Here is a 16,118-nt window from a genome sequence, read left to right as displayed (position 1 = left end):
CCCTGCCCCCCACCAGCCCCTAGCATCCTCCCTATGCTCCAGCCAAACTCATCTTACAACCATGCTGAGCTGCTTTTCCACTCACTTCAGCTCCTCCCTCAGCCTGACAGGCCGTTCTCTGCTGCTTGATGCAACAAGGGCCTTCTCACCCTTCGGGTCTAGACAGAAAACATCGCTTTCAAATCCAAATATGTTTCCCTCTGGTGTCCTATTTGCTCCCTTCACAGCACTAACTACCAAAAGTTAGTAATCATATATTCTTGCAGTGTCTGAACTTGCACCAGAGTGTGAGGCCTGGGAATACGGGGCACATTGCATCCCTGGTGCACAGTCTGCCCCTAGGGATAAGCTGTCCAGCTGGACACAGAATTAGTCAAATGAAGGGCCACAGTCAAATCACCTGTCGGTTTTTTGAAGACTGTCATCCCGAAGACAGGAATGACTGTCACAGCAAACCTCTGTTAGCATTAGGGATGGGGGGGAGCCCTTTTGTGCCCCCAAGGGACAAAGCCACTGATCATCAGGTTGCCTCTAAACCACCATCCAACCTAAGGACTGCATAATACTCTGAACATACAGGACACATTCTGAATGGCCAAGCCAGGTCACACCTGCTGTTACCACCAAAACGGGGACGACTGAAGCATCCTGCTTCTCGGTCTTACCACGCTTTCAACCCCATTCTGCTTTTTGCATCATGATGAAATCTGACCTAAAACACCAGGCAAGTGGTTGCTACTCCTCGGGCTCACAAATGGTATGTACAGAGAATAACTTTTCTGGAAAAAGGGCATGTCTTATCTGAGCTGAGCATAGCAAGCAGTGCTTTGTCACCTGCTGGACCAGAGCTCCTATGGCCAGCAAGCAGGCAGGAGAGCTACCAGGTACCATCTGCAACCTCACAGGCATGGGGCAAAGGATCCACTGGTGAAGAACCAGGCTGGCAGTATTCTAAAACAAGGTAAACTGTTGGAGAAGGAAATGTGGGGCAGTTTCTAGCACAGCAGTTAAGGCGGTGTTTTGGGACACCCACATCCCATACTGGTGTGCCTGGGTTTGAGCCCTGGCTCTGCTTTTGATTATAGCTTGCTGCCAATGAATAAATGCATCTTTCAAAAAAAAAAGGAAACATTTTATAAGAGCTTTATGCTGCTAGGAGATATGTTTAGACCACAATAAAGCAATCAAGGAGGTGATTTGGAGGCAGGAAAGGAAAGTCAAAAGAAAGACACAGTAATTCACTTTGGCCAAAGATCCAAAACTGTGGCCTGAATGAGACAATAGAAGCCTATGCTATGACTCAGCTACTAAATGGCTGTGCAAGTACTCACTAAGGCCAAAACCCGGACTGGACCGCCCAAGCACAGAAAGGAAGAGTTTTCCAGCTCAGTGCTGGTTTCCCAGTTGTTATTGTGAGGACACACACACTGAACAATCACATTCATAATGTCACCCTCAAGTACCACATAATGGCATTAGCTGGCTGATTAAGCAAATGTACAAGGATACTTCAAAAATTCCATGAAAAAAATGGAATGAAAAGATAACCGTCTTATATGGTACAAAGTTGAAATCCACAAGTACAAGAGTCTGGACAAAGTTTATGAGGAAATATTTGGCACACCAGTTAAACTGCTGTTGGGATACCCACATCCTTCCGGGGTACCTGTGTTCGAGTCTCAGGCCTGCTCTCCCTTTCAACTTCCTGCTAATACACACCTGGGAGGGAGCAGGCTATGGTGCAAGGATTTGGGACCCTACCACCCAAGAAAGTTCCAAACTCAGTCCCCAGCTCCTGGCTTGAGCCGGCTGCAGTCTCAACCACTGCAGACTTGGGCGGGGGAGGAGCGAGAGTGAACTGGTGACAGACCTGTCTATCAGTTGACCTCCCTTTCAAATAAATCAACAATTATGAGCAATCTTGAACAACTCATATTACCAAAAATCTCTGCAATCATTTCAAGAAGTTTCTGCACCAAAATAAGCTTATCTCTTAACTGTCTTTTCTGTGAATCCCTTCACACAACCAAAACATCCTAGATGCCAGCAGTTGAGGCAGGTAGCTCCTTCCCTCTGAGGAGCACGAGAGTCTGGAAGTAAGTTCTCAGCTTGATAAGAGCACTTTGGAAAGGCTCAAGTCTTTCGTGTCTATTTCAGTATGGGGCCATGTTTGCGTGAATCAACAAAAATCATACGGCTCGCATGACGGCATCAACTTCTTACACAACCAAAGACACTAGTGAAGAACATAGTTGGCCAACATGAATTTCATCCGACAACTGTGTCAATTCTAGGCCAAAAGAGGGAAATCTAGAAAAATATTTTGGAAAGCTTTAAGCAGTTTAAAACCCAGATCACCAAGTCTTGACACACTGAATTTTTCATCTAATTTGGAAATTAAAGAAAAAAACATTCCATCAACCAAAATTCATAGTTTAACAGCTCATTTTATTTCTCCAAAAGGAGTCCCTAACTGATCAAATTTCCTTTTAGCCAGATACATATGTTGTGGCTGTTAGAGAAGAGAGGTGTCACCCCCAACTGTTTCCGGCCCTCTCCCCTCCCAGTTTTGCCTATTATCACTTGTTGGCTCTCACCTATTGCTTGGAAGTGAGTCAGAGATGGCGGGGCTGCTGTGTTGGGAGGGTCCGGCCCTGGTATTAACCTAGAAGTAAAGAAAGAATCTCCATCAGTCTCTGGTTCTGAGGACATCGTTCTAATTAACCTATAATTTGCCACAAATTTCTCATTTCACTATGAAGGTTAATTAGCTTGTTGCAAGGCAGACCCATGGTTGGTATCTGTTCAGTTATATAGGTTACCACACTGCACAACCCATATATTACATAATCTTCTATTGCTGTCATTATTCAAACATTTAAGCATTGCTGAAAAAGGAGAGACAAATGAAGGAAATTCAATTCATTGTCTGGAATATGCACAAAAACAGCAATGAGGAAGAAAGTACACTAAGAATATATCTTGGGGTTAGGAGTGAGCCCCAAGTCGTCATATCCTTCCAGCCCTATGTCAAACAGAATACTGTAAAATATTCCTTATTCACACTTAAAAGGGGGGGGGGTGAGTCACTGATTGTAAAATACTTGAGCCTCACACAATACCCAGCTTTCCTGTCAAATGTGAAGCCTTAAGCAGAAATCCAGAATTCGAGATTCACAGAACAATGAAAGGACATTAACTAGATATATGTTTCGCCACAAATATGCCGAAAGAAGAGGAGGGGCATTCTGTGTGCGCTATACGTATGTGCTTAATTAATCACCGAAATGAAGTCTACAGTACCCCTCCAATCCATCTTCATGGCGACCAGCACCCAGGATCTTCCTGCAGAAACGAGCCCACAAACAACGCCAAGCTATCCCAGACAGAGCACTAAACATGCCTCAGATCTGCTTCCACACACATCCTGAGCAAACCCTACAGATGGATCCCCCTCCACCTCCCATTAAAAAAAAAAGAAGAAGAAGAAGAAGAAAGGACCGCTTGTCAGAGCCTGAGAAAGTGCAGTTTTATTTGACATTTCAATAAGTGGAACACAGCATTACAAATCCATCTAACTTTACTGAAACAATTATTGAAATTCGTACCTTCAGGCCATGTATGTTCCGTTCCCCAGGAGGCTTGCAGGCTGAAACAGTAATTGACTAAATTGTAGAACACATCAGGGCCATTTACAAATTTGCTCAAAATGAATCGTTTAAAAAGAAATGAGGGTGACACCAAAATTAGCAGAGAGAAATGATTGAAAAGTAGCTCCCAAGACCCAGAGCGGGAATGATGAACCGGGCTTTTCACTTGCAGGAGTGAGCGCTTAAAAATTCAAAGAGCTTTCTGACACCACCTCATAGAAATTCCAATTTCTGCTTAAAAAAAAAATATATATATATATATATATAACACAAGTTAAACGTGCTAACATGCATAATTCAAATTTCTGCTATTTTCTCCTCACTCGGTGATACTGTACAGCTACAATCATTTCACTTGGGAAACAGCTGAGGTTGTTCTCGGGGAGAGGGCCAGGAAAGGGTCTTTTCAGGACAGAAAGATACTAGGGACTCAGAGATGGAGCATTCAGGGTTGCAGGCTCGCGCAGACAAGGACCACATTTGTTAAACCACAGATAAAGGCACTAACTTTATTACTTTTTCTTTCTGTTAATGTTTAGGCCTAAAGAAATAATAATGCCAGTAAAAATAATACCAATTTTTTGACAGCATTTTGGGTTGCAGATTAGCACTTTTCCAACGTAGCAAATGTTTTTTTCAACAAACGTTTAAAATACAAAAGCCTCGTGCCCACGCCAGGGGCTGCTTCTATTTGAAAACCATAGTGGCCAACAAATTGTATGTTAAGGGGCCGTCAATTTTGATTGATTGTTTGGGGAAGGATGGATTTGATTTTTTTTTTTTTTTTGCTCCTCTCAGATGTACATGTATTTTTCCTCTGCTTCAACAACAAGAAATAGAGCTGTTTAATAAGAAGATGTGGGCAATAATTACAAAGCATATCAGTTTTAATTTTGCATATTTCAAGTGTATTCAAATTTATTATTTTGCTAGAAAATAAATCTAAATTTTAATGAAAGCTTTTTACTTGTCTTTCTGAAATATATTAAAATTGCGACTCACAGTCTTCGTTCTTTAACATGGAAATTAACTTTTTGAATGAAACAAAATCACATACATTTGATTTCTAATCCTTGAGGGACCATCAATGCTCAGCGAACTAAATACTTCAAAACATTTCTACTGAAGTGCCCAGTGTATTTGTAAGCCTCTTTTTTATTGAGAAAGTGGCTAACCAAGGAACTCAAGTCAGATATCCATGCACAGTATCTACCTCACCTCCTCACACAGATTCCCGAACCTCGGCCTCCTGGTTAAGAATCTGCTTGGAACGTCCGCGTCTCACACCAGACGGACTGAAGTCAAGGCCATCTCTACTTCAGATCCTAACTGCCTGCCAACCTGCACCTGGCAGGCAACAACAAAAGCAGCCGAGTCTCTGCTGCCCCACAGCTGACCTCCACTTAGCTGCCAGCTCCCAGCCTCTTGGGGAGTGAACCAGTGGATGGCCAATCTCTCGCTCTCACACTCTGACTCTCTGTAACTCTGTGTTTCAAATAAAAGCAAATATTTTAAATATATATAAACCAGTGACCTTACATATCCTAAAGTTATAAAATCAGAAGATGTTAAAAAATTTAAAACTAAGCTACTGAGTTTACATACTTACTAGTACTTAGCCTTCCTTTTAACTAAGAGAAGACACAGCCATGAGCAGGGAGTTACTACCCCAGGCAACTGTGTTAACCTGGCACGAGGAGGCCACACGGAATCAGAACAGGATCATTATCCCCTGTCCTGTCCTTTCTACCTCTTCAAGACTCTTCTGAGTATGAACCTGATACAGAACCTCGGGTCTGAGGATGGCTAAGCAACTGGACAGAACCCGGCACCACACCCACTACGTCTAAGCTCCAACTGTATACATTTGCATAACCTTCACTGATGCAATGAGGATGGGTAGCAAAAGCAAAAGACTACAAAGAACAAATATACTGGAAAAAAGTCACAGAGAACATAGTCAATCTATTTTGAAAGATTTTAACCTGATTTGGAAAAGTTATGTTTAACAATATATTATAGTGGGTCTGGTGCAGTAATCTAGTGGCTAAAGTCCTCGCCTTGCATGCGCCAGGATCCTATATGGGCTCCAGTTTGAATTCTGGCTGCTCCACTTCCCATCTAGCTCTCTGCTCATGACCTTGGAAGGCAGTAGAGGACAAACCAAAGCCTTGAGACCCTGCACTCGCGTGGGAGACCCAGAAGCTCCTGGCTCCTGGCTTTGGATCAGCTCAGCTCTGGGGAGTATACCAGGAGATGAAAGAACATGTGTGTGTGTGTGTGTGTGTGTGTGTGTGTGTGTGTGTGTGTAAGAATTTTTTTTTTTATTGGAAAGTCAGATACACAGAGAGGAGAGGCAGAGAGGAAGATCTTCTATCCGTTGATTCATACCCCAAGCGGCTGCAATGGCCGGAACTGAGCCATTTCAAAGCCAGAAGCCTGGAGCCTCTTCTGGATCTCCCATAGGGGACCTGGCACATGCAAGGCAAGGACTTTAGCTGCTAGGCTACTGCATTGGGCCCAAAAGATCTATCTCTCCTTCTCTCTGTAAATATGCTTTTCCAGTAGACAAAAAATCCCAAACAAAAACATCAACCATAATAATACACTGTAGCCTGGTCAGCTGCACTGCTAACTCTACATGTGATGCTAACATTTCCTTTATTTTTCTCTGTTAAATATGCTCTCTTCACAATACACTTTTCCCCACTCCTACAACACACTTTTTAAATGACTCATGCATACACACTCTATCAACATTTCAATTTATATAAAAATTCCACTTTAAGCAAATTATAATTTCAGCAAATTCCTACCAAATGGGTATATTGACCACTTCTACGTTGTGCAACTATGAGGTTACTTAACCCTCTGTGACCCTTAATATTCTCATCAAAGTAAAAGCCATCATGCTTAACAGGCAGAACCACTGGGAAAACTAGAAATGATAAAACAGGCATTATTAACAAGTGGTTAAGACACTGCTTGGAATGTCACTTGGGATACCCATATCACATTTCAGACTTGCTCTCAGTCCCAGCTACACTTTCCACTCCAGCCTCCAGCTAATGCAGAAGTAGGAAGAAGTAGGAGAAGGGGCCCAGTGCAGTAGCCTAGTGGGTAAAGTCCTTGCTTACATGTGCCAGGATCCCATGTGGGGGCCATTTGTGTCCCAGCTGCTCTGCTTCCCATCCCTGACTGTGGCCTGGAAAATCAGTGGATGGCCCAAGCCCTTGGGATCCTGCACCCGTGTGGGAGACCCAGAAGAAGTTCCTGGCTTCTGACTTCAGATGGGCTCTACTCTGGCCATTGCGGCCACTTGGGAAGTGAATCAGCGACTGGAAGATCTTTCTCTCTGTCTCTTCTCTGTAAATCTGACTTTCCAATAACAAATAAATATTAAAAAAAAAAAAAAAAGCAGCAGCAGCAGGTGACGGCTCAAGTACTTGAATCCCTGCCACTCACACAGGAGACCTGGATGGAATTCTGGCTTCTGGCTTTGGCCTAGCAAAACCTCAGCTGCTGATGACATCTAAAGAGCAAAATGACAGAGATGGAAGATTTCTGTTTTTCAAATAAATTAAGTGCACCAATTTTTTAAAAGAAAAAAATTATTACAATACACATAATATTTGTGCCTCAAAAGGTCAGACGTGTCAAAAATGGTGACCATCACGCAAAGGGACACAATGGTGAGAACGGGCAGACTGACAGCAACTGTGTACAACGCGAGAGAAACCACAAGTACTGAGTAAGATTTCTTATGAAAGCACACAGAAGCAAATACTTTATTGAAAAGAAAAACAGACCCACAGCACCGGAACTAGGAATCTCCAGGACACTACGCTAGGGTTGGGCTTTCCCAGAGCTATAATGTCATCAAGAAGGGAATCATTAAGGAGAATTTTCAGTTTAGAAAATACCATTCCTTGTGCAGGAACTATTTTGAAATGTTCCCAGTTCTCCAGTCCTGGATAACATGAAGATATAGTGTTTTCCTGTTACGGCCATTTACAGAAAAACGACAACACTGCTGCTCTCCCTCTCCCCATCCTGTTTTGATGTCTAGTTGCCAAACACAGTAGAGGCTGAGTAACCACGATCCTTGTCTTAGTCTCTCACTGGCTCTAGATGGCCCAGCTTTATTCATTCGTCTAGCACTCTAGTAGTCACTGTGACCCCACCAACCACACAAATGCGAGACCAACAGCGCTCCCCTGGATGCCGGATCTTGGCATGGACTGGTGAAGGCACCTGCCTTTGAAGGCTTTTCTCAGAGCAGACAGGCATCTACTGGTTAATGGAGTCATTCACACTGCAGAGAGTTAGAGGTAATGAAAATCTAGAATGTTTAATTGGAAAAGCCATGCCATGATTATGTGTACAGTACCAGTTAACAAAGGTAAGTTTAACTTTTAATTATTTCAATTAAGTTATTTCTAGAAGAGTTACTTAGAGAATTTCCTTATCTATTCCATTAGCGAGAAAACATAGATTTCAAGTGGGGCAATGTATGACAGGTGAAAGACTTTTAATGGTTTATATAATTAAACTGTTCTTGCTCACCATTAATTCAAATTTTGAAGGAACATTTATGTACAGTGGAACAATGAGATCTGATATGCTCTGACACAATGCCAAACCGAAGGGGGGGGAATAAAATTTCTTAACCAGGCCATCCATCAAGGCTCACCTTCCCTGGCTTATGCTTTTAGAGACTTAACAATCAAACTTCAATTTATGAAGATTTTTCCATTATTTAGAGAATACCTCCCCCAAAAGGGTCACACTGTCTCTCCCCAAAACCCCAGGAAATCTTAGCTCCTGTAGCCGCTGAGGCTTTCTTCCCAGTGGTACCTTGGGCCACTGACACAAGGCACCATTTAGAAACAACCACAATTGAAGTCATTCATTTGCTTTGCTTTAGAAACCGGGTAGACCCCCAAAGAGTTCTTTAAGCAAATGTAAGTATGCACTTCAAAAACAAAAAACAATCTAGTTAGTTTAATTTACTCTAGTAAATTAGAAATTGTATCTGCCATAACTATAATGTAGCCTGCAATCCCCGTGATAATGAATACGTCCTCATGTTTTTTCACATTAAGAGCTAAGCATCATGTTATGTGCATTTAAACCTTTGGAAAGCATAACTGTTGATGAAGCAGTTTACTGAAATAATCATTGTTGATTAGTTAGAATTTGTTCAACATTACCTCTTGGAAATATCTGCAGAGGCTCTATTAACTGTCCATTTACTTGCTGTTCCATTACTGTGGAATAATACTGCAAAGAGATTATAGAAGAGATTACTCAGTAATATACGAATACTGGAATAGACACTTATGGCTGTTGAATGCACCTGACTCTTGCAAATTGCTGGCTTGCACATAGCATCCCTAAGAATATTTTCCCTCTCTCTGCACATCGAAATGACTATAGTGAATATTCAAAAATTAAAGTCCAATTATGCTATCCTCTACATTGGCATTTATCTTTAACAATAAAAGTGACAAAATTACTATTTCACTAAGAATTTTTTTGAAAATAATAGGTATTTAAGATGATACAGAAAGCGCTTGAGTGGTAATTTCTCAAACTGCCTCTTGCTTGTCCCTGAATTTTGCATAACAAAATCAAAAGTGTTAACATTTAACTCGGATCTAATGTCAGTTAACTAAATACTACATAATAGCATATAAAATGCACAACAGAAATCTAAATTACGGAGACTACAAAACCAGCAAATCAGATACAGTTCATCCAAAACAACAAGGTTCCTATCATAAAAAAGTGATCTACTTTCAAGCATTGCTTTTTGTCTTACAGCACACTTCAGTATCGATCAGATTTTACTGTAGAACAAAAGGCAAAACAAGTAAGCAAAGCTTTCCGCTCCTCTTTCAAAAACATAACCGTTCACTTGGTTGTCCTGTGGCCAGATTCCAATTTTCCTAACTAAGCTAAATGGTAAGCACCTCATCCACGCAACATGGAGGTGGCTCCTGCCCTCTCACTTTGTTAATGCTTGAAGAGAATCAAGGACAGACTTTCCATGGAAACCACCGAGGCTGGGATCGCAGGGGCCACTGAGAGCAGAACTCTCCTTTCATCCTTGCTGTCTCTACATTCAAAATATCTGCAGTTAACTCCACTTTTTGGAAATTCTTCTTTGATTATTATCACTTGCTGGCACTCGGTGTTTCCTTTTAGAAGCCATCACATAAATCCACCAATTGCTTTTATGGACATTAAAGCAATTACAGGATTAAGCTGGAGTAATTTTTTTTTTCTTTAGAAAAAAGAAGAGCTGTAAAATTCTACAGCATCTTGAAAATTACAAGTCTGAGCCGCAGCCCTAATAACAAATAAAGTGGAGGTTCACTTTCAATAAAACCGATAAAAAACAAAGGGTGCAGCCCGCTCTTGTCTGTAAAGGAGAGCAGTCTCCCCCTGCTATAGACCTAACACACACGCACACAGCACGAATGCAGGCAACACACTCTGGAACACACACCATGGTGAATGTCTTTCGGCAGACTCTGGTTCCTTAAATCCACAGAAACACAGCACTCGCCATTACTCAAACAGTGATGACAAGTAAATGAAATATCAATCATGTCGCTGTCAACCTTTTGGGACAGCAATAACTGTTAACAAGTAGTCTGGAAAAATTGTCCGAAAATGACTTGTCCTCAGTGCACAAGTATTTCAGGTTTCCATGGAAAATTAAGATGCCAGTGGCTATTTGGAACATTGCTCAGGTATTCTTTTTAATGGGAAATTTGCCGGTTATTGATCCACAGCATGTACCCTCTTGCTTCTGGAAGGCTACAAGCAAGTTTCCAATCAGTGGCTGTCAAAAAAATTACTGCCTGTTTATACTGATACAAGACAACAGCAGAGGTGGTGTTCTCCTACAGTGAATACTTTTCTTTAATTAACTGCTATGTGCAATAGGCTAGTAATCTCAGTGACTACTCCATGATAGTCCCAGAAATCAAAGCAAATAAAGTATCGTTCTGCCTATCCAACAAATTAATTACAGAGTTGTCTGAAACTGGTGCTTGGGGTCAAGTTTGAAAACAAATAACCTCAAATATAAAGGGTCAGAACAGGTGCAATGTATTTTTTTTCCTACTATAAAACCTTGCATGCATGAAATTGACCTGTTTTCCAGCTTTATTTATTTACTGCACAAACATAAATAAATAAATGGGTTTCCTTCCATTTTAGGCCTGAGCCCAATCAGTTGGTAAGCTATATATACTTGTATGATCACTGTAAGAATTTTCAAAAACTCTATTAACTTTTTCATAATGCAGTAAGATAGCCACTGTAATGCTGTCTGCTTATCAGCTTCCCTAAAGCAAGTAGTTCAATCTGGGGTTCGGTTTTTCACAGTTCTTCCAAATCCAAGTGTGTTTTCTCCTGCTGACATCCAGGGCTGCACCTATGTTTGTGCTAGAATCCTGTGTTGCACCGAATGAGGTGGTTCACTACTGAGGACTTGCTGTAACCAAATCCACAGGGTGTGCCGCACCACATTCCGGCCAACAACGCACTAATTCAGAAGCTCAGGCCACTGTGCGCGTAGCATTCCCTGTGGGACAAAGGTAAAATGTATGTGGCTGTATTTGGTACTGCCTGGTACAAGGCAACCAGCCTACCAGGCCTGCACCAGCTGGTGAGGTGAGCAAAGCACGTGGAGGATTAGAGGCTCAAACATCACTTGCTACCTCCTCTCACAGGACTCGGGTAAAGCTATTCTCACTGGGCCCCACTTTACCCAGCTGTGTAATGAAGACAGATGTAACCACAAAACACACCATAAACAAACCAAACCCATCAAGTGGGTCTACTATACCCTGCTGACCTCTGAAAAGCAGTCAACAATGCTGTTCCAGAGGGTACAGCATTACCTGCAGGACAAGGATAACACAAAGGTCACTCCTGGTACATCAGGAGACTCACATGGAAAGCAATTAATAAACCACAGAGTGGGATTGCCTTTGTGGCACAGCACGTAAGGCAGCTGCTTGTCAGTTCAAGCCCCAGCTACTCCACTCCCAAACCAACTCTCTATTAAGAAGCTTGGTAAGATGTAAATGATGATTCAAGAACTTGAGCTCCTCCCCGCCACAGGGGAAACCTGGAGTTTCCAGCTCGGCTCAGCCCTGGCTGACACAGACGTCTGTGGACTGAACCAGCATGTGGGGGTGGTGGTTACATTCATTCTCCTCTCCTTTCTCTCTCTCTCTCTCTCTGCCAGCTATGCCTTTCAAATAAATAAATAAATGGGTTTTTTTAAAAAAGAAGTAATCTCAAAACTAGCTGTTTACAGATCTTGATATCTTCTATGTCTTTTAAAGGTATCAAGGTAATGACAAGACTTGTATTAAACAAATACAAAAGGAAAAACAAAAAATCCTACTTTTGCACAGCAAAAAAATTTCATGTGCTTTGACAAGAAAGTAACAAAGCAACTACCATAACAATCATGGAAACTTCAGATTACACAAATGACTTCATTATCTTCATCTCTATAATCCTACCTTGGCTTTTATTACTCCTAAGACAGTGTCGCACATAGCAGGCATGTAATAAATATTTACTGATTGAAATGGAGTTGAACCCTGTTTCTGCCGCTCATTAGCTTGTGTAGCCATCAGGAAGCTATTAAACCTTATTGAATGCTAGTTTCCACCAAAGGAGAGTAAAAATATCCACCCTGACTATTACACAGGCTACTGTGAGACTCAGAAATTAAACTGAAGCAATACAATTAATGAAGGTACTGTGTAAACTGTAACACATTATTAGTCAAGAAATTAAAAGGTGAACTTCCTAATATTGAAACAATATTAAGCGTGCCATTTTCTTAGAAGTGTTCCAGCATGTAAAAATGCAAAAATAATTATGTACGAAAGGCACAAAATATTGTACGCAAACTGGATACATTAGCAGAAGTTATAAAATGTGTCTACTCTACTGCTGCTATTTCTGGTCTAATCCATTACCCATGCAGTAATTGCAGCAATAATCAATAAGCTAACTGCGTAAAAGATTAATCAGCTTTGCAATTGCTAATGGAATCTCCAGTACCAGGCTCAGATTACTTCCAGAGTCCCTCTGAGATGTTCTTCAAAACCTTTAAACAATTTTAATAAGGATGTGACAAAGTTTAGCATAGTTATCCAAAACTCTAATTAATCTGAAACAGAGGGCCACATTCAACAAGGGGATAACATGTACAATTTTGGCTCTGTTTTGTCTGCAAGTTTATCAAACAGTGTTCCTACTTGTCACGAACCTAATTCTAATTAGAGCAGCACAATTCAATCAATAATTGCTTTTTTTTTTCTTCACGGAAATCTGCTATATAAAAAAACTTGGCTTCCGGGACAGTACAGTTTGATTTTCCAAGGCATAAGTTCTCATTAAGACAGAGACAAAGAGACACAGAGCAGCTCACTGTCTACTTGTGTCAGGCACGTTGTTCTACAGCTATGTCTGTTCATCTCATTTTTCACAAGCCCACTGTGTCCTGGGACCATCATCACCTCCGTTGACCAGATGAAGTAGTTTATCACTGAACACAATTAGTTTTCACTGAGGAAAAAAAAAAACCAAACAAAACCAAACAAAGAAAAAAAACACTCCCTTTTCATTCCAGCCTATGTGCTTGGAATATAAAACACCTGTTTGCCATTTCTGAGTCACAAGGTAGGTCATCCCAAATTTATCATCCCTCCAGTTTATTTAGAAAATAAACTGAGCCCCAGGCTGAGCTGTTGGTGGGGGGAGCTCGGCTTTCATCCCTCACAGAATGCTGACTGAAGTCCCTGGCTGGCAAGCAGTCACCTGCTCTTTCCTGGGAGATGCTCCTAGTGTCTCCACTCTTCCAGCCACTTCACTCAGTTTCCTTGATGCACTTTTCTCTCCAGCTGGTCTGCAAATGCCAGGGTTCCCATGGCTTTTCCTGAACCCTCCTCCAGGTACTTGAGCCACTCTAAAGGTTTCAATTACCAGAGGAGTTGTTAAAACTAATTAGGAAGTGATGAATCACAAATCTTTATTTCCAGTCCAGATTTCTCACCAGATTCGAAACATATCCAGCTGGTGGCCTGGAGCCTCCTCCAATTTAATAGGCCCCAACCCAAAGCCCCTGCTCTCCCTCCCTTCTCACCCCCATTCCCTCCCTCAGGTCATCTCTGTGACCCAGATTCCCAAACCAGAACTCTGGAAACAATCCAGGTCAGACATCTCTCTTGCCTCCCTCCCCACAATTGAAGCCCCGGTGTCCCGGACTTGACACCCTCCCCACCTCTTGATTCTGTTCCTGTCCCACCAGCTCCATAGCCCTCACTGCGTTTTACCTGGTATGGCCCCCTAAGCAGCTGCTGGGATACACATCTTTCTCTGGAGAAATCATACAGCCACAGCCCTTTCCTGCTCCCTCCAGGGCCAAGCCCCCATTCCAGGCTCACCTGTATGCCCTCCCTTTCGCACTGACCCTGCATCTCCCATCCTGGTCCTTCAGCACACTGTTCGGTCTGCCCAAAGCATCCCCTGGCCCTCGCTTACTCCACCTGGACTCTGCCTTCTTCTGGATGCCTGCTCAGGCTCCAACATTAGGCCAGCTGCCCCTCTGAACACCTGATGATGCTGAAGCAAGGAACACTGTGCCTGCTAATCAGGCAGTTCCCCTTCCCTCCACAACCTATCCCTGTCCTCCCATAATGAACTCTACCTAGCCCAGCACTGCTTTCACTAAGTGCGTGCTAATGGAAGGAGGGCAGATGCTCCAGGAAATCCATCAGCAAGGCAGCAACTTCAGGCCTGGGCCTCTACTTTCTAGCTGTGCAACTTTGCAAAAGACCTGCAACTGCTTGTGCCTCAGCCTCCTCTGCTGTAAAAGTGGGAAAACATACGCCTCACTCACTTTTTACAGGTGTTAAGGTCAAAATTCTAGGGCCTGATGCAGTAGCCTACTGGCTAAATGCTCGCCTTGCACAAGCTGGGATCCCATATGGATGCCAATTCACGTCCTGGCTGCTCCACTTCCCATCCAGTTCCCTGCCTGTGGCCTGGGAAATCAGTAAAGAACGGCCCAAAGCTTTGGGACCCTGCATGGGAGACCCAGAAGTTGCAGCTTCCTGACTTCGGACTGGCTCAGCTCCATTGTGGCCACTGGAGAGTGAAGTAGCAGACCAAAGATCTTTCTGCTGTCTCTCCTCTCTCCTTCTCTGTAAAATCTGACTTTTAAAAAAGATCAAAATTCTAGGTGATAGTTTATGAGAAAAATGGGGGAAGGAACCTTTAAGTTGGGGATGGGGGTAGAGAGAGGATGAATTTCCTATCCCAAAACGAGTGGATACAGCAAGAAAATGTTCACCACAGCAGACTAACACATAAGTGATTACACAAGAACATGGAACATTGGATGGGGCTGGCACCGTGGCATAGCAAGAAAAGCCACCACCGAAGAAGCTGACATCCCATAAGGGTGCTGGTTTGCGTCCAGGCTGCTCCACTTCCAATTCAGCTCCCAGCAATGGCCTGAAAAAAAGCAATGGAAGATGGCCAAGGGCCCTTGCCACCCATGTGGGAAACCCAGATGCAGCTCCTGGCTCCTGCCTTTGGCCTGGCTTAGTTCTAGATGTTGTAGCCACTTGGGAAGTGAACCAGGAGATAGAAAAATAATGTGTGTGTGTGTGTGTGTGTGTGTGTGTGTGTGTGTGTGTCCCTCTTTCAAGTAAATAAACAAATCTTTAAATAAGAAAAAAAGCATGTGTTGGCTGGGTCACGCACAGGCAGAAGTCAGTTGACCAGTTCACTGAAGCTAATTCTTAAGTCTTCTCTCCCCTCTCCTCAATCACTCAGAACTATAAACAATACAAAGCAAAAGGCTGTTAGGAGGAAGCTATGTGCTTCTCTTGCAGGAACTCCTCTGGGCCTGTGCCCAGACCCTCTGTACCTTGTCCTATCTGTAGGAGACATACTGACCTGAGATCTGCAGGGGTTTCCGGAGACCCCAGAAGCCCCTGACTCTGTGTGAGAAGTTGTAGTATGTGAATTTTCTGAGAAAACAATAAATTTTCTTCAGACTTTCAAATGGTCCCATGCTCCAGAAATCTAAGAAATCACTGCTACGTAGTGCCTAGCACTTAGTAGGTGCTTCACAAACATTTAAGGGCAAGAGACCAACAGGAACAAACACAGACAGAGTCTAGTCTCATGGGTCCGACCTCCTACTTCATTTACCAACAGAGGACCTATGGGGTTTATTTATTATTCCCTCATCCATGTACAATAAGATGATTTCTTCTACCTCTCCTTGATGTGCCTCTAACAGACAACATAACTAGTACAGTATTTCACTTATAAAGGAGAATGTAAGCTGGCTTCTTCCCAGGAATGATGAAGTTTTCAAATTCCTGTTTTGTCAATACTGCTAGCATGCCCCAT

At 42.6% G+C, this 16,118-nt stretch overlaps 1 protein-coding gene across 5 annotated transcripts in view; it reads right to left on the bottom strand.

The window, feature by feature from the left end:
• MAP2K5 (mitogen-activated protein kinase kinase 5) overlaps positions 1–16,118 on the bottom strand; it is a 251,876-nt gene that overhangs the window by 201,872 nt on the left and 33,886 nt on the right. For all 5 annotated transcript variants that reach the window (XM_040969749.1, XM_040969747.1, XM_040969746.1 and 2 more), the window contains exons 4-6: positions 8,864–8,933; positions 3,609–3,649; positions 2,598–2,665 (exon numbers count right to left, since the gene is read on the bottom strand). In XM_040969749.1, the coding sequence (XP_040825683.1) occupies positions 2,598–2,665; positions 3,609–3,649; positions 8,864–8,933 (179 nt within the window). The remainder of the gene's footprint in view (positions 1–2,597; positions 2,666–3,608; positions 3,650–8,863; positions 8,934–16,118) is intronic.

The sequence above is a fragment of the Ochotona curzoniae genome, unplaced genomic scaffold (genome assembly GCF_017591425.1).
Source record: "Ochotona curzoniae isolate NIBS_2020 unplaced genomic scaffold, NIBS_Ocur_1.0 scaffold_4701, whole genome shotgun sequence".
Classification (NCBI taxonomy): domain Eukaryota; kingdom Metazoa; phylum Chordata; class Mammalia; order Lagomorpha; family Ochotonidae; genus Ochotona; species Ochotona curzoniae.
This window is presented reverse-complemented; position numbering and strand designations above follow the sequence as displayed.